The following is a 24,260-nucleotide window of genomic DNA, read 5'->3' on the forward strand; positions in this document are numbered from 1 at the left end:
ACAGATGAGATAAACTCCGCCCATTGATTTATTTATCTTCTAACTTTAAAATTTAAAGTTGCCAATGAATTAATCAATAAACTAACTGACTAGTAAAAGATGAAATCAAGAAAATGATTCTGGAACAATTTCTTTGAACTGGTTAATTTTTTTACTAGTATCAAAAAAACGGACATTTTTTTACAGTGTAAAAGGTCAAATCTAGGGAGGTTGAAAATAAACTGGAAAAATATTTGGTTTGGGATTTTCTTTTCGGGATTTGAACATTTTCATGTGTTATGTGAGAGAGTTATACGTGGCGTTTCAGGTGCCGTGTGAGGCGTTTCAGGTGCCGTGTGAGACGTTTCAGGTGCCGTGTGAGGCGTTTCAGGTGCCGTGTGAGGCGTTTCAGGTGCCGTGTGAGGCGTTTCAGGTGCCGTGTGTGGCGCTGGTGCGTGACTGACCCGATCGCTGGCCTCCATCTTCTGTCCTCCCAGGAACCAGTCCACCTCGATGCCTTCATATGACAGCTCGCACTCGAAGGTGGCCGTCTCTCCAGCCGTCACCGTCACGTCCTTCAGAGGACGCAGCAGTCCGATGGACCGAGCTGCAGGACAAGAAGAAGAAGACATGGCTCAGACGGCCCAGCATGCATCAGTGGCGAGGTCTGTTCCCGTCTGAAAGTTTGTGGAGCAGCCGAGTCGAGCTCGTCCTATCAGAGAGCGGCGTCTCTGATAACACCCTCAGCGGCTAAAATAAACTCAGCGGCTGATTGGCTGAAGACTGACAGAGACACGCCACACTTTGAGCTGCTGAAGACTCAGAGACCAGATTTGAAGTCGGTTTCAGTTTGATGTTGAGTTTGCAGTTGTGAGCTGAAAAAAGAGTTTGAACCAACACCAACAAAACTTCAAGCTGAAATAATAAAATCTGCTCCGACTAAAAGAGATCAATAAAAAGCTTTCAGATGTTTAAATGAAACCCAAAAAAAGGCCATCTGACGCTTTAGCAGAGTCTTCATCCATCCATTCATGTCTGTACAACAGTCAAAGCTCACATTTTATTTACTCTTCTGCGACGTTTTTGCATTTTAGGGGCACTAAATTATTTTTGAGAAATCGATTAACGGAGACATTCTTATCGTAACAACGATTAAAAAAACAGAACATATTTTCAACAGTTTAACGCTCTGAAAACAGAGCAAAATGGGTTAACGTCTTTCAAATATGTGGGAGAAGACCGGACCCAAAAATTAACAAGAAATTAGAAAACTTTAAAAAAAAAAACAAATCACTTTATTAAAATGCATTTTTCGGCCAAATACGACGTGTCACAGAACGGGAAGACTCCAGAGATGTGAGAGAGCCGTCAACTTGCTCAAACAAATAAAATGAAAAATGATTTTTACCTATTTTTTCTGAGGATGGACTGTCGGTGGAAAAAACAAAAACAGCAAAGATGAAAAGAAACAAGAGGAACATTAAAGAAATTAAAAATAAATAAGACTAAAAGGCGCTCTGACCTTTGACCCGGAGCTGAGCATTGGATTTGGCGTTGGCTGCTGAGAAGTCGACGCCTCCAGCCATGTCCATGCGGACGTTGTAGAGGATCAGCATGTGTTTGGTTCCTTCCTCTTTAATCTCGACATCCTGACAGCAAAGAGCAACATTTGAAGAAATCTCCGATGTGAAACAGGAAGTGACACGTTTTACTCGAGTCACACAAACAAGAGTTCACGATTAAAATACTCAAAAGCAAAGGTCCGCAATAAAAATGAGATTTCACTTAAAGTGAACCATCAACACGGCATGGACTGAAATACAGGAACAAATCACTCAAAAAAATGTTTTCAAAAAGAAGATGAGTACTAGCAGGAAAATGTTTTTTATATATTAAATGTTGAAAAGTAAAAGAATTTATTGAGCAAAGTGGCTCCATTCAGCTCCCAAAACTGGATTCCTGAAAACAACAGTTTAATACTGTCAAAGTAAATGTTAACAATGTTTTCTGTGAGACAGTTTAGTCTGTAACACATCTGCATCACAGTTAGTCAGCTGATGAGATGTTTTACAGAAACTTCTTTTAAATTTGAAAAGTAACTACAGTCAATGAAAAGTATTTCAAATGTGACGCAGTAAAATAATCAAACAAAATTACTCAAGTTCAGTGAAAGAACCTGAAATCTGAATTGAAATCATAGATGCGATTGTGTTATGATCCATTTGGCTCATCTGTAAGAAACATAATATATAAAGTCGTAGCATCATGCCGTATAATGTATTATTATGCAGCAGTACATATAAATATATATATATTTATGAAAAAGTGGACTCACAGGGGACTGATGCAGAGCTTCTCCCTTCAGTTTCCAGTTTCCGTGCACGTCCTCCTCTGAGATCTCCGTCTCAAACTTGGCTGTTTCTGTCTCTGTGACCTCAACGCTGTACAGAGGACGGATCACCTTGATGTCGCGCTCTGACGGGGACGAAGACGAAGACAACAATCAGTAAGAGTCACTGATTTTGCAATTTTTGCAATTTTTCACGTGCAATTATCTCCATGTGCAATTAGTGTACATATTTCTTATAATTCTATATTTTTTTCTAGACCGTTTTTGTTGGCACATTGTAATTTTATTTTATTTATGTTACTGTTTTTGCACCTTGTTTTTATTATCTAACATTTTAATATTTTAATATCTTTATATTTGTGATTTTTTTACTATTGTATTGTTCCTTTGCTGCTTATACTTCTTCGTACCTCATAGCTGCTGTAACAGTGTGAATTTCCCCACTGCGGGACTAATAAAGGATGATCTTATCTTATCTAAAGTGCTGCTGCTGCCCTCTAAAGGCTGAAGGGTTCAGTCGTCTAACCAGCTGTTATTGGAGCTGAACACGTAAAGTTTGCAAATGAAGAATCACTCTTTGTTTTTGGCTTTCTTTTTGGCTAAAGTGTTAGGGTTTTTTATGCTGCTTTACTGCAGAACTAATTTCCTCTTGTGGGACAAGAAAGAAACCAAACTGAAAGTCTTACTTATCTAAAATAAAAAAGTGCAGTCAAATATGGTGTTCCTCAGGGCTCTGCTCTTGGCCCTCTGTTCTTCTCTGTTTATATTATGTTACATTTGTTTGGTAGACTCTAATGTCTAAAATAAAAACAAGTTTATTTAGATTTAATTCAAACAAAAGCAGGATGTTTTAAAAATGGTCTGAAAAATGAATCATCTAAAGCTGATGATCCTCCGTTCTTTACAGCAGATGATCAAACTCGTGTCGGTACATCAGAAGCTCATTTTTTCTTAATCTGAGATGAAGCTAATCGAAATGTTCATCAAATGAATAAAGTATCAGGAACTCTTGATATGTGTGTGTTATCTCAAAGTTTGACTGCCAACAATCTTCTGTTGCTTTTAATCCTTGGATTTACCAAGAATGCTTAATTGCTAAAAACTAATTCATTATTGTCCCGGCACACGATTCTGCATTTGTTTCATCCACACTAAATCAGTCACACCAAATAAAATTGTGTTCATAATGCTACAGTACAATTAACACAAATATCCACTTGTACGCAGATGACACTCTGCTTTGTCCTGCAGATGATCACATCAAAAACCGAACGTCATGATTTACCCTCGATGTTGAGCTTGGCTGTGGTTTTGTCAGAGCCGCAGTCGCAGGTGTACTCTCCAATGTTGGTCTTCTCTGCTTTCCTCACCATCAGGATGCGCTTCTTGCCGTCGGTGCTGATGGCAATGTTCTTAGAGGGAGTGATCTCCTTCCCGTCCTTGAACCATTTGACATCAGCGACGGCTTTGCTCAGTTCACAGACCAGCTTCACCTCATCCTTCTCCACCGCCGTGTAGTTCTGCAGCTTGGTGGTGAAATACAGGTCGCCCTCTGCACACAAACAAGACGCTTTTATTTTAAAAAGGGCACGTATGTATTCAATAAATCAGGTTTATTCCTTAATAAACAAATTCTGAAAGTCTGTTTTTAATTCTTCTCCTAGCAAAGGTTCAATCCTTCAGCACTTAAAGCACTTCAAACACGGACTAAAGAGACATTTTGTTTGTTGTTAGTTGCCTATGTCACCAAAATTCATTTTGGATCAGAGCCTTTAATTTTAAGAAAATGACTGAACATTTTAATCCAGTCACACAAACAACAACCAAACAGGCTCAACAGCGACAGAGAAGTGGCACTGACCGATGACTGTGAGCATGGCGGTCATGCTCTTGTCCATGGCCTCCACTTTGATCATGGACGTGTCGTCGATGGTGACCTCCTTGAAGGCCAGCGTGTGGACCTTTTCGTGGTCCGACATGTGCACCACCTTGCTGGGATGCAGGCGGATGTCGTTTTTGAACCACGCCACTGGGATCCTGTCGTGGGAGAGTTCCACGCTGAACTCAGCTGTTTCACGTTCCTTCACCGTCACATCTTTAATCGGTTTGACAAACTCCAGACGAATACCTGCCGCCGAAAAAAACAACAGTCACACATCTGAAATACAGATTACGTTTTAAAAGATGGTTTATTGTTACTTTATTTTGATAGTTTCTCAACCATAACAGCTCTGTGTTTCTCCATAGAAAAGTAAAAAAATGTACGAAATACAAATTCTGAAAAAAAGAAAAAAAAATCATGTATTAAAGTTAAACATTACAAACCACACATTTGGATACAGCCCCCAAATTTCTGTTAAAATCCCCTAAAGAGAGGCGGTAATTCAAACCTTTCCATTTGTAAAAACACTCATATTCAGAGTGAAAACTACAAAATTAAGGAGAGCCCAAACGTGAATCAAAATTAGTAAGTAATAAGTAATAAGTGCAATAAAAACAAAACAAATTCAAAACTATAAAAATGAATGATCCGACATTTAAATTTGGGTAAACCCCCCAAATTTTGTGTTGAAAGTGGATAGAATTGAGGGTACAACCTGATACAAAAATTTCAGTGCAAACAGAAATAAAACAAATTCAGGGTCAAAACTAGAAAACTGAAGACCAAACATTAAAGGTTTAAATTTGGATCCAAACGCAATTTGCGTTAAAAGTTGCGAAGGTTGAGTATAAACTTAAAAATCTAAAAGTAAATGAGTTAACAAATTAAAAAATTAGTTTTAGAAGACGGAAAATATTCCTCATTAACATGTAATCTGTACATTTAAACCAATGACAGTTTAATGTGTTTTAACTCCAAAGAAACGGAACCAAAAGAGCTGTTTCTGAAATCCTTTGTTACCCTGGATGATGAGTTTGCCGGTCGTCCTCTTGTCCTCAGCCTCAAACATGTACTTGGCTTCGTCGTCGTAGGCGGCCGAGCGGATCAGCAGAACAAACATATTTCCGTCCTGGATCATCTGGTACTTGTCATCGCTCTGCAGCTCCTGCGTTCCTTTCAGCCAGCGGAAACTCTTTGGAGCTCTCGACAGCTCGAGCTCGAACCTCGCCTCGTCCTTCTCGTACACCTGAACATCGCTCAGCGGCGTCAGGAAGTTCAGAGGAAGTTCTGATGGGAGACAGGAAGAAAGGTTTTTATTCTGACCCTGTAGAGCTTGACTCAGGCTGACCGATGGGGTTACAGAAATGCTTAAATACACACAAAAAGAGCTGCAGACTAAAATTAAAGCATCCTTTTTATTCAGATTCATATTCATATTACACAAGCTGCAAAATCTTTTCGAAAGACTAAATTTGGAGCAGATATCGACTGATCCGTGACATGCTTCCAGTCGTTTAATGTTTATCAGCACAGTTTATCTTCGGGAAAATGTTCATGTTTTCAAACAGTGGAACAGACTTTGGGCCAGAAATTTACAAACAAACAAACAAATATAATTTAAAGATTCGTCAAATTGACAAACATTTGGACTGATGTGACCTGAATGATCCGTTTAGTAAACAGCTCGTGGGGATGAAGTAACCCTGCGACCGGTTTACCTTTGACCTTCAGGTTAGCAGAACACTTGGCGTTGGCGGCGGCGTACGACACCTCGCCGGTCATCGGCACTTTACAGTTGTAGAGTATGAGTGTGTGTTTGCCGCCCTCCTCGATGATGTCGACATCCTGTGGAGGAACACAGCGGTCATTCGTAACTCAGACGAGTGTTTAGCCATAAAATGACGGTTAAAGATAAATCTCTGAATGTCCTGTGAGGACGGAGACGAGCTGCTCACAGAGGAAGGACCGAGGACTTCTCCGTTCAGTTTCCACTGGCCGTGGACATCGTCCACCGAGATCTCCACCTCAAAACGAGCCGTCTCTCCATCAAACAGCTCCACGCCATAAATCGGCCGAACAACCTTGATGTCACGAGCTGGAGGACAAACGACCAAACTGTTAGAGACGTAAACAGGAAGCTGCTTTCATGCTGCTGTGTGCTGATCTGATGATCGCAATTCACTAAAAATCAGACGTGAAAATCTCTCTGTCCTGAAAACTGTCAGCTGATATGAAACCAGAATTACGCGTCATGGCTGCTCGCCTCCGTGACCCAGGCAAGGTGCGAACTCACACATAACCCAATATTTCTAACAAAGAAGCAGTTCTAAGCGCTCTGTAAGGACGCAGACTGGATCACCAAAATTCAGAACTATGCTTCTTTTCCTAAACTTTACCTCCATAACTGCACTACGGACGCAATGTCCTCTGTGAGGCGCCAATTCATATTTTAATGTATGTATTGACATGTATGTACTGTATTGTATGTGTTGTCATTTGTATTTGTGTTGTGTTGTATTTGTGTTCATCAGACTGAAAACATGCTGCCTCAGGCCGAAGCCGTCGTGTAGGCGTAACCAAAGAAGAAGAATTATGTGGACGTTTAGACGGACCTGCTCAGTTTGCTGAGTTTTACCTTCGATGTTGATGCTGGCCGAGGTTTTGTCCGTTCCACAGTCACATACGTATTTTCCTTTATCGCTCTGCTCCACTTTCTTCAGGATCAGAGACCTGCGAGTGGCCTCCGTCCTCATCACCACCATCTTGGAGGCGATGATCTCCTTCTCGTTGTGGTACCAAACGACGGGGACGTCTTTGCTCAGCTCGCAGTCCAGAGTCATCTCGTCTTTCTCAGTGGCCGTGTAGTCCTGCAGCTTCACCACAAAGATGGCGTCGCCCTCTGGAAGCCAGACGACAGGACGTTAGTTTAGATCACGAAGACCGAAGAGGTCCTCCGGCAACATCAACAAGTGTCACAAGTCAGTAATAACTCAGACAGAAGAAAACAGACTGAGGCAGTCGTCACGAAATCACACCACCTGAAATAAAGAGACGAAGAAGAAGAAGGAGGAGGAGGAGAAGAAGAGTGTGGTTACCTATGACCGTGAGCTTTGCCATGGAGTAAATCCCTTTGGCCTCTGCCTTTATTTGGCAGGTATCATCTAGAGTCACCGAGCTCATTTCTAGAGAGTGTTTCTTTCCTTCCACTCGTGTGATCACCGTTCGGCTCACGTGGAGCTTCACTTCGTTTCGGTACCAAACCACGGGCACGCTGTCGTGCGTCAGCTCGAGCTCGAATCGAGCCGTTTTACCTTCTTTCACCGTTTGGTCCTGAAGCTGTTGCACAAATTTCAGCCTCATGCCTGAAATACACGAGGTCAGCGCACACAAAGAGGGGGGGGGGCTGTAGGACATTTCAAAGCCACAAAGACAAAGAAGAAGAACCAACAGGAAGCGTCTCTGAGTGTCACTTACCTTCCACCGTCAACTGGGCAGCAGAGCGCAGCCCCAACACCTCGACGGTGTACTGAGCCTCGTCCTCAAACTCACAGCTGTTTATGATCAGCATGTGTTTCTTTCCGTCATCGATTATTTCATATTTAGGGCTCGGGGTGACGATCTCCGCCCCCCTGAACCACATGACCTTTGACACCTCCCGGGTGACGGTGCACTCAAACTTTGCCTGTTTCTTTTCAGGCACAGAAACGTCCTTCAGAGGGTCGACAAACTTCATCTCGATCTCTGCGAGGTGCGAAGGATTGGGCCGTTATTCAAAGAAGCACAGACACTTTTCTTACCTCCTGAGACGCCTGCGCTCTCTGAGACCCACAGCACATAAACCACAAACACACAAACACACACACAAACACACACACACAGGGCTGCTGACGTCTGTCGGACTCGTACCTTTGACTGTGAGCACGGCACTGGTGACGGCGTTCAGCGCCTGGTATGACACTTCTCCGGCCTGATCCAGCTGCACATTTTTCAGCGTCAAGAAACGTTTCCTGCCATCAGTTCTGATGTCGCAGGTCTGAAAACAAAGATAAACTCATCAGATTTATTCCTGTTGGATTGTGTTTTTCATGCCGAACACTTCCATCTCTATGTCACACGCTGGAGGATTTGCTGTGACCCCAACACAGAAAATGGAAACTTCTGAAGTTTGGACTGAGTCAGATGGTTTGCTCGCTTGTTTCAGCCTGGAGGGATACAGATCATTGTTTTCACTGATGTTTATACCATTATCAAGACTACTTAATGATCCAAGACTTTATCCATACCACTATCGATACTCGATTATTCACATTTCTCACCAAAAACTAGTAAAGTAGCACTTTTCTGCATTAATGTTTTTGTTTGTCTCGTATCATTTTTATTTGTCTTAAACACGCCTCAGGAAGTGCTTCCTGAACCTCCGTATAATGACAATAAGTTCCTTGAATCACTGAGTGGAAGTGCTTCAGGATCAGAGGTTGATTTGGTGGACAGACTTTGTCCTGTTGCCCGCAGACTCGGCTCGTCATGCAGAGACGTGCTCGCTCGTGTCAGACAGATGAGATCAGGTGAGTTCTTACCGGTGACCTCATCAGCACCTGTCCCCTCAGTTTCCACTCTCCGGCAACGTCATCCTCAGATATCTCCGTGTCAAAGTGAGCCTCTTCCTTCTCCACCACCTCGATGCTGGCCAGAGGCTTCAGGATCTCTGCCTCGCGCTCTGAAACGTCATACAAACATAGTTAACAGGACACACATGGGACAGATGTGTTTCTGGACACGTGACGTTTTTGTAAAGGTGGTACTGACCTCCCAGGGTGAGTTTGGCAGTGTATCTGCGGTCCTCCACCTGGACGGTGTAGTCGGACACGTCATCGGGCTGACAGTTGTTGATGGTGAGCGACACGTTCTGTCCGTCCTTGACAATCTCCATCTTGTCGGATGGCGTGATCTCGTTGTCTCCTTTGAACCACTTCCAGTTGGGTGTGTCCTTGAACAGCTCGCCCTTGAACGTGGCCTTGGCCTTGGGTTTGACATGCTGGTCCCTCAGAGGCTTCACCAGCCAGTCTTTGATAATCTCTGAGGACAGAGACGAGAGGCCGCATTATAAAAAAAAACGTACAAGCCACTCCATCACGTGTTTTATACTCTAAAAAAGTTTGTGTTGGTGTGTGACAGAACAGTTTTTGTATATCTGAACAGTAGTAGACATGTTTATATTTGCATTACTTATTATAATATTTCAGTCAGAATTCAGGTTAAACTGTGTACCTGAGCTATGGTGCCGTGAGGCAGTTCAGTGTGCACGACAAAAGAAGACGTTGTGCTAAAGGATGATGAGAAATCTGCGTAGCTGTGGATCAAAATACGTTTTTGACCGTGCTTTATTTTACCGTTTTAATGTGAGAAACAGGAAATCAAGCTGGCATTGGACAATACCGCTGAATTTTTCTGCATTCAAAATAAACCTTGTTAAAGTTTTTGCAGCCTCATGTGAGTGTTGATTTATAAATTGGAACTTGAGTCAAAACCGAAACCTGGACAGAGTGGCCGAGGAACTGTGTCGGTACGACCACTTTAACCTCTAAAACAAGCCGGGCTGCAGAGATCTGAGGACAAACAGGCTGAAAGGATCCATTTTTTCTGTAGTTTGTGATTATCACTCTGTTTTGTAACTATAAACCTGTCCTTGATGTCCTGAGTGGACAAGCGTGTCAGCTGGTGATCAGAATCCTGAACGATGGAGCACTAACAGGCTGCCCCTGCACTCAAACTCTACCACGACCTCCTGCTGACCGCTCACCGATCACTTTGACGTTGGTCATCGTTTTGATGTCCTCCTGTCCGTCCACCTCACAGGTGTAGGCGCCGGCGTCCTCCTCAGTGGAGTTCTGGATGGTCACAGCGTGCTGCAGACCAATCACATTAATGGCCACTTTCCCGGCCTTGTTCTTCAGTACGGCGCCGTTCCGTTTCCAGATCACATCTCTCTCTTTGTTCAGCTCACAGGTCAGATACATTGGCTGAGTCTTAATGCAGGTTGTCTCTGGCTCCAGCTCCTTCAGCCATTTCACAGGCAGCTCTGCACAGAGAGACAAAACGCTTAATCAGCAGGAACGAGGCTGAGCGTCACTCAGAGTCCCCTCACTGAGGCAGACACCATACCTGAGTCTGAGGACTGATCCACGTCTACAAGAGCTTGTTTTTATTAGTTAACAGAATGAGTCAGACAATTCGAATGTTGGAGAAAAACCTCGTTAGTTTACCTTCAACAATGAGCTTGGCTGTGCACGATATTTCCTTGCCGGCGTTCTTGGCCACACAGGTGTATTCACCGGTGTCGGAGAGTTGGACATCAATAATGTTCATCTTGCGATCTTTGCCGTCAGATATGAATTTGTGTTTTGGGTCCTCGCGGATGTTGCTGCCATCTTTCATCCATGTGGTGATAGCAGTGGAAGGCGAGACCTCACACTCAAACACAGCGGAGGAGCCGATGGACTCGGCCTCCTTCAGGACGATGTCCTGAAGCTTCTTGATAAACTTCAGGGGGACGGCTTTGAGCTTGAACCCTCCGAAGGGTTCCTCTGGTGGTGACGGGCCTTTCCCGCCAGGCCTCAGGCCGCGGCCTCTGCCGCCGTCACCAGGAGACGGGGTCTGTCTCGCTGCAACGTCAAACAAAATCTCATCAAGTTAGTTTCAGATATGACAGCGCGGGAAGACGCAGACATTGGATAACAGGATGTTTTTTGCCTACCGTGAATTCAACATGATTCAGCTGACAAAATCTCACATTCAACAAAAATCTGTTTCCAGTCAGCAGTGTTAGAGTAAAATTCTGTTTGGAGCAGGAATCATGCAGAGTCACTCTTTACGCAGCGCAGTCACCAGAGGAACATGTTGGCATTATACATTTCTGGAAACTGCAAAAAATATTTGTACATTTTTAGGTGTTTTTGTCACTGATTTTCCAGTTTTTTTGTTGCCAAACATGGGTGATTTTAGCAACCTACTGTCACATTTCCAGGAGTGTTTATGCCACCAAACATGGGTGCCTCTTAACAACCTGCTGGAGCTTTTCCAACGGCTCTCGTCCCACTGAACTTGCTTGTTTTCAGCAACCCATCACTGATTTTCAGCAGCTTTTGTGCTGCAAAACACAGCGTTTGGGCCACCGAATATGGGTGTTTTGAAAGCCCGTTGGTACATTTCCAGCAATGTTTGTTTTTAGAAACCTATCTCTGCATTTCTAGCAGTGTCTGACACCAAATGTGGGCATTTTTTAGTGAGATGGTGACCCGTTTCCAGCAGTATTTGTGCAACCAAACACAGCTATTTTAGGCTAAAACATGATCTTTTCCTAACCATAACCAGGTGTCTTTTTGCCTAAACCTTTCACAGTTTACACACAGCTTTGCTGAAATGTAAAGTTTTGTCATATTCCTCAACATAATAACCAACAAAAGTAACGTATCCATAATTTGCAGAAATGTACAATGCCAACTTTTTTTCTGGTGATCATGTCGTTTTATGAGGTCTGGGTATCAACATTTTGTAATTCATTCTAATACAGTGTATTAGTCCTGATACCAAAACAGTACAGTCTGAGAGTTTAGACTGTTAATTCCCCAACATCTTAACACAGGCAGCTGTACAAGAACTTTGCCTGAATAACAACAAGAGTACAAATCTTTTGTACTTGACAGATTTTGATTTGATTTAGTACTGTCTGATTTTGTTTATACCAAAGCCGGAGGTTCAATACCCAGCCCTGTTGTGGATCATCGCACAACATTCAGACGAGATCAGAAACTGAACAAAAAATATCTGGTTTTGTTGAAAAGGACAAAACAAAAAAATAGCTTACACTTTACAACTTTTTTGAGCCAAGTGATTGAAATAGCTTCAGATGTTATGAAGCACAAAGAGAAAACTGTTAGTGCACATGGGCTCAAATTTCATTGAACTCATACCCCCAAATCCTCGGCCTCTGCCTTTTGGTGCCTCCTCTGATGGTTTTCCATCTGGACAAGAAACAACAAGATGAGTTCAAGTCTCTATGAACTCGAAAATCAAGAAGACAAGAGAAAGACTTGAGTAATGCTAACATGCTTAATGAAAGACATATTCCTGTCCACATTAAATGAGAACATTGAGGGGACATCACACGATGAAGGGAATACAGATGGAGTGAAACCTTTTACAAATGGATGAACAATGGGACAAGATGATCAAAAGGACAAACATGGAAAACAGAAGTGAAAAAAGTTGTCGGGGATGACATGACCACAGATGAAGACAAACACTGTGACTGATGTGGATGACACATTTGAGGACAGACATTTTATGACGGACAACATGAGACCATCTGAGTGGATGGATGGTGAATGGATGGATGAACAGATGGATGAAGGAGATCAGGATGAACAGATGGATGAAGTGAAGGACGTGATGAAGATGTGATGAGGATTAGACGTGTCGTTGGTGATGGATGAGGGGCTCCAGAGTCATCAGATGAGGAGTTGGTTGGCCATCGTCTCACCTCGTCTGGTGCCAGGCATGCCTGGTGTCTCCAGCACTCCATCAACCCCTTCACCTTCCCAGTCATCGGGGGGAACCAGCTCCCAGCCCCAGGCCTCCTCCTCTTCCTCCTCGCCCTCTACGTGTACGGCCTCCTCTTCAAACACCTCCTCCTCTGGCTGAGTAGGCACCTTCTTCATCTGCACAGCTCCAGGAGAGACCTCCTTCACCACAGGGATCCGCCCTTTAGCAGGTTTTTCTGGTTCTGACGCCTCATCTGGTGACAGCTTCTTTGGGACCTTTTTGAGCGTCACCACTTCGATGGAGTCCTTGGGTGAAACAGTTTTGGGAATCTGTTTGACTCTGTCAGTGCTTGGCTTCTTCTCAACGGGGAGGTGCTCCGGTTCTTTAGGTTTATCAACTTTTGGTGACAGAGTCTTCCTTAACTCGACCTTCTTCAGTTGCTCAACAGGTCTTAGGGGCTTTTCTCCCTCCACCTTGTCTTTAGCCACTCTGGGCGATGGAGTCTTTTTCAGTTCGACACCTTTCCTTAGGGCATCTGTTTGTTTCTGTGGGATTTCTTTCTCTACATCTTTCTGCGGCATTACCTCTTTCTCTCCTGTTGGTGTGGGCTTTTTGGGTGGAACAGCTGGCTCCTCTTTCTCCGGAGGTTTCTCCTCCTCTTTCTTAGGTGTTGCAGTCTTTTCGACTTTCCTAAGCTGCTGTTCTTTCAGCTCTTTAGGAGTTTCTTGTCTTGGAGTTCGACTGGGTATCTTTGTGTCAATGGGCTTTGGTTTCTCTTCCTCGGGTGCTTTATCTGGCTTTTCTTCAGGCTTGACCACTTTGGTGAAAGGCTTCAACTTGACCCCCTCTTTCTCTTTTTCTGGTGTGAAAATGGTCCTAGGTTTTCCGTGAAGCTTGTCAGCAGCTGTAGGTTCCGGATCTTTGGGTACCTGATCAACCTTTTTCCTCTGTGGGATCTCCTTCTGGTCTTTGCTGACGTCAGGAGGTAGTTCTGGGGTTGTGGAGGGGGCGTCTTCATGTGTCCTGTGTTTAATGGCAGCGGTGGGTTGATCTCTCTGTGGTGTATCAGCTCTCTTGTACGGAGTGCGTTCAGTATCTGTCTTTGCTTCACCTTCTTTCTTGGCTTTTGGAGGTTCAGCTTCCTCGGGTTTCTCAGGTTTTTTAAATGGTTTCAGTGTCACTACTTCTGGCTCCTCCTCTTTCTTTGGCAATATCTTTATTTTCTTTGTAGTTAAATCTGGCTCTAGTTCTTCTTCTTTTGGTGCTTTTGGGGTTCTTATCCATCTTGATTTCTCATCTTCGGTTTCCAGTTTTTCAGGTTCCTCCATCTTGCCGAGTTCTGAGGTCTCTTCAGCTGCAGTGAAGACTCGTTCAGTTCTTCCAAATGTTACGATCTCTCGATCTTCTCTAATGTGAAGCTTCTGAACTGTCAGTTCTGAATCATAATGCCTTGTCACTTCAACTTTATGAGTTATGACTTCCTTCTCAGGCTCTTTGGGCTTAGTTGGAACCCTTTTTAGTTGGATCTTCTGTGGTTCTTCTTCTGGTGTAACTGCTTTTTCAAATGGTTTCAGTTTGACCGATTCTTTTTGCTCATCTGCTTTTGGCAGTTTAATTATTTTCTTCTTCTCGACATCTGGCACCTTTGGTTCTTCCTCCTTTTCTGGTTTTGGGGTTCTTGTCCATCCTTCTTTTTCTGGTTTCTGTGTAACTACAGCCTTTTCAGCTTCCTCAAAATAGCCTAATTGAGCCGTCTCCTCCTCTGCAGTGAAGACTCGTTCAGTTCTTCCGAGAGTTATGATCTCTCGATCTTCTCTTTCATGAAGTCCATGAACCATTAGTTCTACATCGTGATGTCTCGTCACTTCAACTTTATGAGTTATGACTTCCTTCTCAGGCTTTTTGGGCTTAGTTGGTACCTTTTTAAGTTTGATCTTTTGTGGTTCTTCTTCAGGTTTCATTGGTTTTTCAAATGGTTTCAGTTTGACGGATTCTTTCTGCTCATCTGCTTTTGGCAGTTCAGTTATTTTCTTTTTTTCTACATCTGGCACCTTTGGTTCTTCCTCCTTTTCTGGTTTTGGGGTTCTTGTCCATCCTTCTTTTTCTGGTTTCTGTGTAACTACAGCCTTTTCAGCTTCCTCAAAATAGCCTAATTGAGCCGTCTCCTCCTCTGCAGTGAAGACTCGTTCAGTTCTTCCGAGTGTTATGATCTCTCGATCTTCTCTGTCATGAAGTCCATGAACCGTAAGTTCGACATCCTGATGCCTTGTCACTTCTGCTTTATGAGTTATGACTTGTTTCTCAGGCTCGGGGGGTCTCACTGGAACCTTCTTCAGCTTGATGACTTCTGGTTCTGGTTCCTTCTCTTTGGATATTCTGGTGTACTTACTCTTCGGCTTTGGTGATTCAGGTGTTTTTGCCTCCTGAATGGGGATCTTACCCTTTTGCTTAAGAGGAGTCACTGTGGTTGAGGCAGTAAATACACCATTTATAACATTCACATAGAGACAAACAACATTTCATCAACACAGGACTCACACGCTACACAAACATGCACATAAATAACAAGAGATATCTGCTGTTTATGAGAGAATACCTAAAATAGCAATAACTACCAGAGTTTACTGCCCTTTTAAAATAAAGAAGCTGATATTTGGTATACCTTTAGTTGGTCCAGGTGCTGAGACTGGTTCCTTGTCTGCAAGAATTTCAATGAGAGCAATGTAAGTATACATAATACAAAAAAAAAGGTTTCTTTCTTGATGCAGACAGACACATGAGTTAAGAAAGTGTGGCAAGCGTTTATTTTCTGTTTCCAGAATAATCTGCACTTAAAATGAGCTTTGAATGCAATGAGTTTTTTGTCATTGCACATCTACCAAGTTACGCTAAAGTAACTTTGTAGCTTTGTATGAAGACTGAAGCTATTACAAAAGAAAGCAGGAGACAAAGAGAAGAAGAACATAAATGAAAATGACAGAAGAGACGTTACCTTCAGGTGGATAGATTTCCTCTGATATAGGAGAGCGTTCAGCCTGAACGACTGGTGGAGAGGGCTTCTTCTCCGCCGGTACTTGAGCTACAAGAATGCCAATTTGATTAAATCACTGGCAAAGATCTGGTGAACAAACAACTGACAGATACTCAAATGACACAGACATAATGAAATAATTCAGACAAACAGATCTCTTTGAGGCAGGACTATCAAGAAGACAAACAACATATATGACACACAGAAGAAACTACCTGCAGGAAGGGTGACTTTTTCGTCCGGAAGCTTTGGTGTCAGTGGAGATGGTATCTTTTCCTCTGGAGTAGACACTTAGAAGTACAAGGTACCAAAGGTCATGACCAAGAGAACAGAAGATATAAAAGTGACAAGACATTAAAACAGACAGAGAGCAGAGGTAAAGAGTGAAGAAAAATGCACATGGATAAATCAGACAGACAGAAAGTAATCTGTGACAGAAACAAACAACATGAGTAGTCTTGATCTTCAAAAACACATCACAAACAGTGTTTTCAAGTTCCACAAAACAAAATAAAGAAGTACCTGCTAGAGGTGCGATTTTGGCTGCAGCAGCAGCAGGAGCAGCAGGAGCAGCAGGAGCAGCAGGAGCAGCAGGAGCAGCAGGAGCAGCAGGAACTGAAGGCTTTGGTGCAGGTGCAGCTGGTTTCTTCTCCTCTGGACGAGAAACTTAAAATACAAGATGCCAAGATCACGACCAAGACAACAACATGGTCAATCAAGACAAAGCTGCACTGAGACTATGCAAGAAAAGACTGAGGACAAGACATACAGCAAGTCAAATGGCAACTGACAGAAGACAAAATGATGAGGATACCTTTCAATCAGCCAGCAGAGAAAACAAACAGACATTTAGTTTACAACAACATTTCAAACCAAGTGAAGAAACTACCTGCAGGAGGAGCAACTTTCTCTGCAGGAGCAGCAGCAGGAGGTGAAGGCTTTGGTTCTGGTGCAGATGGTTTCTTCTCCTCTGGAGGAGATACTTTGGGAATACAAGATGCCAAGGTTATGACCAAGAAAACAACATGCTTGGTCAAAACATACCAAGGAACACAAAACGGTAAAAACATGTAAACCTGCAGACGAATGAGACAATAAGAACACAAACAAACAAAGAAAACATGTCTGACTCCAGATGAGCCAACAAAGATGAGAAAGGAACAAAGTGAACAGACTACCTGCAGGAGGAGCAAAACTGGCTGCAGGAGGAGCAGGAGCAGCAGGAGGCGAAGGCTTTGGTGCTGGTGCTGAAGGTGTCTTCTCCTCTAGAGGAGACATTTTGGAAATACAGTATGCCAAGATCACGACCAAGACAACAACATGGTCAGTCAAGACTTAGCAACCACTAAAGATGAATGAGACATGAACCACAGCACAAACAAGTAGAAGAACCTCTACGTACCTCGTAGAGTAGTGACATAAAGAAAATGTTACAAAGACAACAGACAAATACAGGTTACCGTAGAGATTAGTGCGAAATGTACCATTGTTTCCTGTTATTGATGACCCTATCTGAAGACATGTGAGTACAGGAAATATAAGATGTAAAGAGAGGGTTTGATTTTGTAAAGATCATGAGCCTATGCGGCTCAAAGAAGAAAGAATACCTTTCTGAAGAGTTTGTGGTTCAGTCTCTTCTGTTCTCTTCTTTGCTTTCTTGTCATCTTCTCTTGTTGGGGGAGGTTTAGTTGTGGCAGTTCTCACTTCTTCAAAAGAGTCCGTCTCGGGGGTGGTTATTTTTTGTGCCAAAGAAGCAGGTTTTTTGGAAGGAAGAGTTTCTTCTTCGGGGGCAAGAATTTTCTTCTGTGGTGGAACTTGAGATTTTTTAGTTGGAGCAACCTTGGCTTTGGTGAGAGGTTTCTTTGGTAGAATGGTTTCTTCGGGGACGAGGTCTTTTTTGGGAGCAACAATAGCTTTGTGAAGTGCAGGAGAGGTCTTCCTCTTAGGAATAACAGCTTCTTTTGGTGTTGAAATTTCTTCCTCAGGACAGATTGTTTCCTCAGGTGAAAGAATTTGGGCTTGAACTGGAAGTGACACTTCCCTACTTACTGGAACAAGTTCTTCTTCAAAGGAAACTTCCTCTGACACAGGGGTTGGTTTCTCCAGAGGTACACTATCTTCAAGATACATTTTTTCTGCAGCTTTGGGAGTTTTTGAGATTTCTTCTCTTGGAGACTCCCTCTTTTTAGGGATTATGACGTCTTTTTGGGGAGGAACTGCTGTTATTTTAGGAAGAATTTGGGGTATATCTTGTTCGGGTTTACGAGGCATGGATCTTTCAGATAGAACTTCAACCGACTCAGCTTTCTCAACAAAAGTGGCTTCTTTGGGTACTTCTTTAGGTACTGCTTTAGGTATTCTAGGCTTCTTTGGTGCAGATATTTCTTTAGATGTCGAAAAGATTTTAGGTTTAACAAGATCCTCCGTTGAAGAGACAATTTCTTCATCAAGGTCTTCATGATGTACCGATATAAATGATTCAGTTGCCTCTTTCTGTTCAGTGTAACCTGAAGGAATGTCAGCTTTCACAAGTTTCCTTTCTTGAGTTTTCTTGTAAGCCAGTACCTCCTTTTCAGATGTGTATCCAGTGTCAGTTGGAGGATCTATCGTCTTTACAGGACAAGTAATTTCAGGAGGAAGAACTTCTTTCTTGGCAGGATGAATCATTTCAGGAGGAAGAACTTTTTTGGTAGGATGACTCATTTTAGAAGGAGGAACTTCTTTCTTGGTAGGATGAATCATTTCAGATGGAGGGACTACTTTCTTGGTAGGACTAGTCATTTCAGGAGGAGGCACTTCCTTCTTGGTAGGACAAGTCATTTCAGGTTGAGGTGTGATGTCTCTTTTTGATTGAAGAGTTTCAGTTTCCTTTGGAGGTGGAGAGACAGATGTCAAAGACATTTCTTCTGTTCTTTCTTCCACTTTGTCCTCCATTAAGTCTTCTTCATCGTAAGATTCAGTGTTCTCCAGTTTTACAGCCTCATATTTTATGTATTCTGGCTCAGTGTCCTCGAGTTGCTCAGTGTCTCCAACCTGCCGACATTCACAGTACCAGGTAGAATCCTCATCCTCTTTCTTAAGAACCATTTGTTGTCTGATCTCCATTTTCAAAGTGCTTTCTTCTCTCATAATTGACTCCCTCAGCTCAACTCCCCTTTCATACGCCCTGACTTCCTCTCGTCTGTGTCCAACATCTTCTGCCAAAGATATCTTCTCACCATGATCCCTCTTCAGAGACAACTGCCTGCTGTCTTTAAGCACCACTGTTGTTTGCTCAAGATCAGTCCTTGGAGCAACTGGAGTCATTTCTAAGATATCATCCAAGACTGAAGATTGCACCATGGAGCGGTGACCAAGAGGAAAACACAAGACAAGAATCATCAAGACACATGAACAAAAATTTCAGTGTGGCTTATATTCAACTTTGATCCTCATTGTACAACTAAACTGAGAGTATTATGAATCACTACCTCTCAGCTGTGGAGTTTCTTTAGACTTTGGCTCGACTAATACTTTTCCAGAAGGTGTAACCTCATCTGGTTTCAGGGACAAATAAAAAAAATTAGTCAGTCTACAAGAATGTGATGCACATTTGTGCTGATTTTCTACAGAGTACCTGATAAACATTTGATCATACCTTTGATGGGTGTAATAGCCTCCAGCTTTGTTTTAGCTACTGCTGCTGTTTCTTGTGGTATCTCCCTCTGTTTTACTGTTTTAATAACTGATAAATATAGCAAACAGTCAACACATGACAGCACAGACATCACCACAAAACCTTTAAAGAATTAGCTTAAGCCAGCACATATCAAGATGAGTGGGAGTTAGTTAATAAGATGTTCAGACTTATCTACCTTGTTGCTGAGGCTTTTTAGCCTGAAGAATTTGCTTTGGTGCCTCCAAATCTTGTGGTGGTGATGGTGCTCGACGGAGCAGCACTGGTTCCTCTCTTACTAACTCTGCAGCCTCTTGAGTTTTCTCCAGCTCTACTGGTGGTTCAGTCACCATTTTCTGTGCTGCCAGAACCTTCTTGGGTTCTTCTGGAACCTTATTTGGGAATTCAGGAACTTTCTTTCTTTCTTCCACAACCTTTTTTGGTTCTTCTGGAAACTTCTTTGGCGCTTCAGAAACCCGCTGTCTTTCCTCCACAACCTTTTTGGGTTCTTCAGGAACCTTCTTTGGGGATTCAGGAATCTTTGTTGGGGATTCTGGAACCCTCTTTCTTTCTTCAACCACACTTTTTGGTTCTTCTGGTACCTTCTTTGGTGCTTCAGGAACCCTCTTTTGATCTACCACAACCCTTTTTGGTTCTTCAGGAACCATTTTTGTTTCTTCCACAAACTTTTTTGGTTGTTCTTGAACCTTCTTCTGTTCTTCTGGTTTGGTTTCAGAGACAAACCTCTGTGCTTCTGGCTCAGGTTTACCAGCCAGCAGTTGGGGTTTTCTTGGCAGTTCAGATGTCTCCAGTTCTGAGACAACTTTGAAGAACATTTATGCATAAGATAATTATCTTAATTTGAAAACAACCGCAAAGCACAAGTCACACTCTAACGAGTGCTTAGCATTCTCAAAGAATTTCATAAAAGATATTTTGGAGCGATAAAGTTTCAGGTGACACTAAGCAGAAATTGATAAACTTAACAAAACATAAGAAACAACACAAACAGAAAACAGAGCAACAAAGAAACATGTAGAGAGCATTTCTGCAGTACCTTTGGTTGGAACAGCTTCAGTCCTGGGTGGAGCAACCTTTGGTGCAGGTGGCTGAATGACAGGTTCCTCTGGTCTGGGTACATCTTGCACTTAAGAGAACATTATGTAATGTTTAACCTATAGGTAATGACCAAGGCTAACATGGAGTCAAAGATTACACTCTGAACGAGTGAGTTCAAAGACTGAGAGGAAGAACAAGGGAAGAAGTCAATAATCAGTACCTTTAGCTGGGAGACGTTCTGGTGCTGAGGGAGGAACCTTTGGTACAGGTGGCTGAACGACAGGCTTTTCAGGCGCTCGTCGCTCTGGTGCTTTAAAGAACATTATATATATATATATAGCGGATATGTTCAGTAAACACTGAGACTTTAACAAAACAGTCCACTCTAACGAGTGCCACCACAGAGACATGTCATCTGAGAACATGAAAAACTCAACATGGACACAACATGACAACACAATTCAAAGAGTTCAGAGATGGACTGTCTGTCCAGTACCTTCAGTCTTTGGTGGAGTAACTTTGGCAGCGATTGGCTGAACTACGACTTCCTCTGGTTTGGTCACAGCCGGCACTTTGGAGAACATTGAAAGTTTTCCATGTTTACATTTATCACGAGGTTCTAGGAGCAAGGTGTTAAAACTCTACAGCTATGACATGAACCTCTCCAGTTAGGCTGTTGAGGGATTAAAAACACCTTAAACCCAAGACACGTGTTTAAGAGGTTAATGAAGAACATCTGAGAACATCAAAGATTTACACAAATGTGTTAAAGAGTTTTAGGTCACAGCAACATGAAACAAACACACTGAACAAGCAACGTCTCTCCAGCTGAACTACATTACCTCTCACTGCAGGAACTTCTGGGGGTTTCTTTGCAGGTTCAACTTTCAGTGCTTCGGGTTCAGGCTTCATTTTGGGCACCCTCTGCTCAGGCGCTGCCGGCTTCTGAGGCGCCACTTTGGGCTCTGGAGGAACCATTTTTGTCTTGGCTTCAGGTTGATAAGGTTCAGGAGGAGTGACCTCTCTGGTCACTTTCTGTTGCTGAGGTTCTGGTTTGGTGTAAACTGAAGGTTGTTGAAGTTAACAGAGAAACATAAGCGTGAGTTGACAGAGCACACATAATGTTAAGATTTAAAGAAGACGTAAAGAAGGAGAAGATGACACAGAAAACATAAACAGACAGCGATAAACAATAAAAAGAGGAACGGACAGAAAGCCAAGAATGAGATGCTGTTTACGCATCGTAACAAGCTCAGCTGAGACACTTTGGACAAAATGAAGATTCACAGACAGCAAGTGAAAAACAAGAGTTTGATTTAATAAAGATATAGACAGGACAGACAGGATTTCAGATTTGATATTCCCCAAAGCGTAAAATTAAATTCTAATATTTCTAAAACTGCTTTCTGAAGTTAAAAAATGATATCTTTCTGCAAATAAATAGATTAATATATATATATATATATATATATATATATATATATATATATATATATATATACACAATATGTATGAATGCTGCTGTTATAAATGACCAAAGGTCAGAGGGCCTGTTGTACTAAACACCTATACTTTTCCCCTTAAATGTGACACCAATGGCTTAATGTTTTTGTTTTTTTTAGCTAATTGACTTACTTAAAGGTGTTGCACAGAATCCCCTAAAATGTTTCATTAGTTAAGGAGAAACATTAAGGCCTGTGCTGCATTGAAAGATGTTTTACAGAAGTAAAATTCTGCAGCAGTTTGTTTGCGCTCACACTTTCACTAACATTAAGAGATTCCTTTGAGTATAAGACAATAAAATAAGGACAAAAACCTTATATTTAAGAAAACCTTACGATCAAGACTTGTGTTGTGCAACCCAATTTGTTTTAAGGAAATCTAAATTTAAAGCATTTTGTGCAACCTGATTTTACACCCGAAGTATAATTACAGAATTTTATTAATATTTGTAGAGAGGGAAAAGAATAAAGATTTAAATTTAAAAGGTGTTTTTTGGTTTTTCCTGAAGAATGAAGAGTGAGAGCCTGTAAAGACTCTGTAAGATCCGAAACAAAGAAAATAAAGAATCGGTAATAAATACTTTGCTGTGTTGGACGTTACCTTCTGGCGCCACAGCTTCGTCCCACTGAGCCGGAGCGGCGAAGGTTACCTCGGGCTCTTTCCTCTTTGCTTCAGGAACTTTAAAACATCATCACGGAAATCAGTTTCATGATCACATCAAACATCAAGAAAGTTTAATGATTGAGGAGAAAAAGGTGAAGAAAGAAACAAACAAACAAACAATGTGACTGAAAGAAGAAAAAGGTCTAAACATCAACAACGACTAACAGGAAGTACATGGATGAGACAGGATGGCGAGGAGTTCTATAAACAGGAAGAGGTCTGATACCTGAGACTGGTGCCGGAGGCGGAGCTACAGGCTTGGAGGGTTTCTCCTCTGCTCTCCTGTATACCTCAGCAGCTTGAAAGATGAAGAAAAGTCAAGTTAAAACGACGAAGAAGGCACAAAGGCACAAAGCTGCTCTCTACTCTACAGAGCGCCTTCACAGAGCTCTGCAAGGGTTAATGTGAGCGTGAGCGAAACACGGGAGACACGAGGACAGACTGGAGACGAGCCGTGGAGAGAGAGAAGTTTCTAAAGCGTTTGAAGCGTCTAACATAAAGACAGATTCGTGATCAGCGGCTTCGCTGCGTTTCAGCCAGAAGCTTTGACAAACAGCCAGAAGCTCTTTCACTGAAAAAGTGTTTTTACCTTCAGGGACGCCTTCTCTCATCTGCACCTGCGTCCTCTCAATGATCTCGCCCACCGGCTTCCTCTCTTCTGGAGGAGAAGAAAAGTCAAACTTAGACACAAAAAATCAACCCAACGTTTAAAGAGCGCCGCACCTCTCTGTCACCCAAAAATTATTAACCAGCACAAAACAAAGATCCACTGCAGATAAACCACAGCTGATGAGGACACACAGACGGACACACACAGACAGATGGAGTACAGAGGACAGTTTGGACGGTGATTTAAAAAAAGAGAGTGATGTTGATACCTGTGACAGAGGAGTAGTGGACAGAAAGCGTCTCCTCTTGGAGCGTCTCTCTTTTGAAAGCTTTAAAGATAATCAGCAATTAGACAGACGGTCGCTGTTCAGAGACGCTCAGAGACGCTCAGACACTCAGAGACGCTCAGACACTCAGATGCTCAGAGACGCTCAGAGACGCTCAGAGACGCTCAGAGACACTCAGACACTCAGACGCTCAGAGACGCTCAGAGACGCTCAGAGACGCTCAGAGACGCTCAGAGACGCTCAGACGCTCAGAGACGCTCAGACGCTCAGAGACGCTCAGAGACGCTCAGAGACGCTCAGACGCGAGACGCTCAGACGCTCAGAGACGCTCAGAGACACACAGACGCTCAGAGACACTCAGACGCTCAGAGACACTCAGACGCTCAGAGACGCTCAGAGACGCTCAGAGACACTCAGACGCTCAGAGACGCTCAGAGACGCTCAGACGCTCAGAGACGCTCAGAGACGCTCAGAGACACTCAGACGTTTAGAGACACTCAGACGCTCAGAGACACTCAGACGCTCAGAGACACTCAGACGCTCAGAGACGCTCAGAGACACTCAGAGACGCACAGAGACACTCAGACGCTCAGAGAGGCTCAGAGACACTCAGACGCTCAGAGACGCTCAGAGACACTCAGAGACGCTCAGAGACACTCAGACGCTCAGAGACGCTCAGAGACACTCAGACGCTCAGAGAC

The 24,260-nt window shown here is 42.9% G+C and overlaps 1 protein-coding gene across 1 annotated transcript in view; it reads right to left on the reverse strand.

The window, feature by feature from the left end:
- Positions 1-24,260, reverse strand: part of LOC121948672 (titin) — a 200,011-nt gene that overhangs the window by 102,139 nt on the left and 73,612 nt on the right. Inside the window, exons 62-97 of the mRNA XM_088083830.1 lie at positions 23,542-23,601; positions 23,253-23,321; positions 22,890-22,961; positions 22,601-22,678; positions 21,340-21,561; positions 20,994-21,068; positions 20,718-20,807; positions 20,496-20,585; positions 19,638-20,261; positions 19,421-19,507; positions 19,254-19,319; positions 17,391-19,109; positions 16,962-17,048; positions 16,673-16,765; positions 16,306-16,449; positions 15,999-16,073; positions 15,745-15,831; positions 15,415-15,450; positions 12,751-15,213; positions 12,182-12,232; positions 10,475-10,873; positions 10,012-10,290; positions 9,018-9,287; positions 8,789-8,928; positions 8,118-8,244; positions 7,686-7,952; positions 7,307-7,573; positions 6,847-7,110; positions 6,167-6,306; positions 5,930-6,056; positions 5,232-5,498; positions 4,191-4,457; positions 3,615-3,881; positions 2,315-2,454; positions 1,502-1,628; positions 444-586 (exon numbers count right to left, since the gene is read on the reverse strand). Of these exons, the coding sequence (XP_087939956.1) occupies positions 444-586; positions 1,502-1,628; positions 2,315-2,454; positions 3,615-3,881; positions 4,191-4,457; positions 5,232-5,498; positions 5,930-6,056; positions 6,167-6,306; positions 6,847-7,110; positions 7,307-7,573; positions 7,686-7,952; positions 8,118-8,244; positions 8,789-8,928; positions 9,018-9,287; positions 10,012-10,290; positions 10,475-10,873; positions 12,182-12,232; positions 12,751-15,213; positions 15,415-15,450; positions 15,745-15,831; positions 15,999-16,073; positions 16,306-16,449; positions 16,673-16,765; positions 16,962-17,048; positions 17,391-19,109; positions 19,254-19,319; positions 19,421-19,507; positions 19,638-20,261; positions 20,496-20,585; positions 20,718-20,807; positions 20,994-21,068; positions 21,340-21,561; positions 22,601-22,678; positions 22,890-22,961; positions 23,253-23,321; positions 23,542-23,601 (9,779 nt within the window). The remainder of the gene's footprint in view (positions 1-443; positions 587-1,501; positions 1,629-2,314; positions 2,455-3,614; positions 3,882-4,190; positions 4,458-5,231; positions 5,499-5,929; positions 6,057-6,166; positions 6,307-6,846; positions 7,111-7,306; positions 7,574-7,685; positions 7,953-8,117; positions 8,245-8,788; positions 8,929-9,017; positions 9,288-10,011; positions 10,291-10,474; positions 10,874-12,181; positions 12,233-12,750; positions 15,214-15,414; positions 15,451-15,744; positions 15,832-15,998; positions 16,074-16,305; positions 16,450-16,672; positions 16,766-16,961; positions 17,049-17,390; positions 19,110-19,253; positions 19,320-19,420; positions 19,508-19,637; positions 20,262-20,495; positions 20,586-20,717; positions 20,808-20,993; positions 21,069-21,339; positions 21,562-22,600; positions 22,679-22,889; positions 22,962-23,252; positions 23,322-23,541; positions 23,602-24,260) is intronic.

Source organism: Plectropomus leopardus, chromosome 10 (genome assembly GCF_026936395.1).
Source record: "Plectropomus leopardus strain MGB_pleo_1.0 chromosome 10, ASM2693639v1, whole genome shotgun sequence".
NCBI classification, from domain to species: domain Eukaryota; kingdom Metazoa; phylum Chordata; class Actinopteri; order Perciformes; family Serranidae; genus Plectropomus; species Plectropomus leopardus.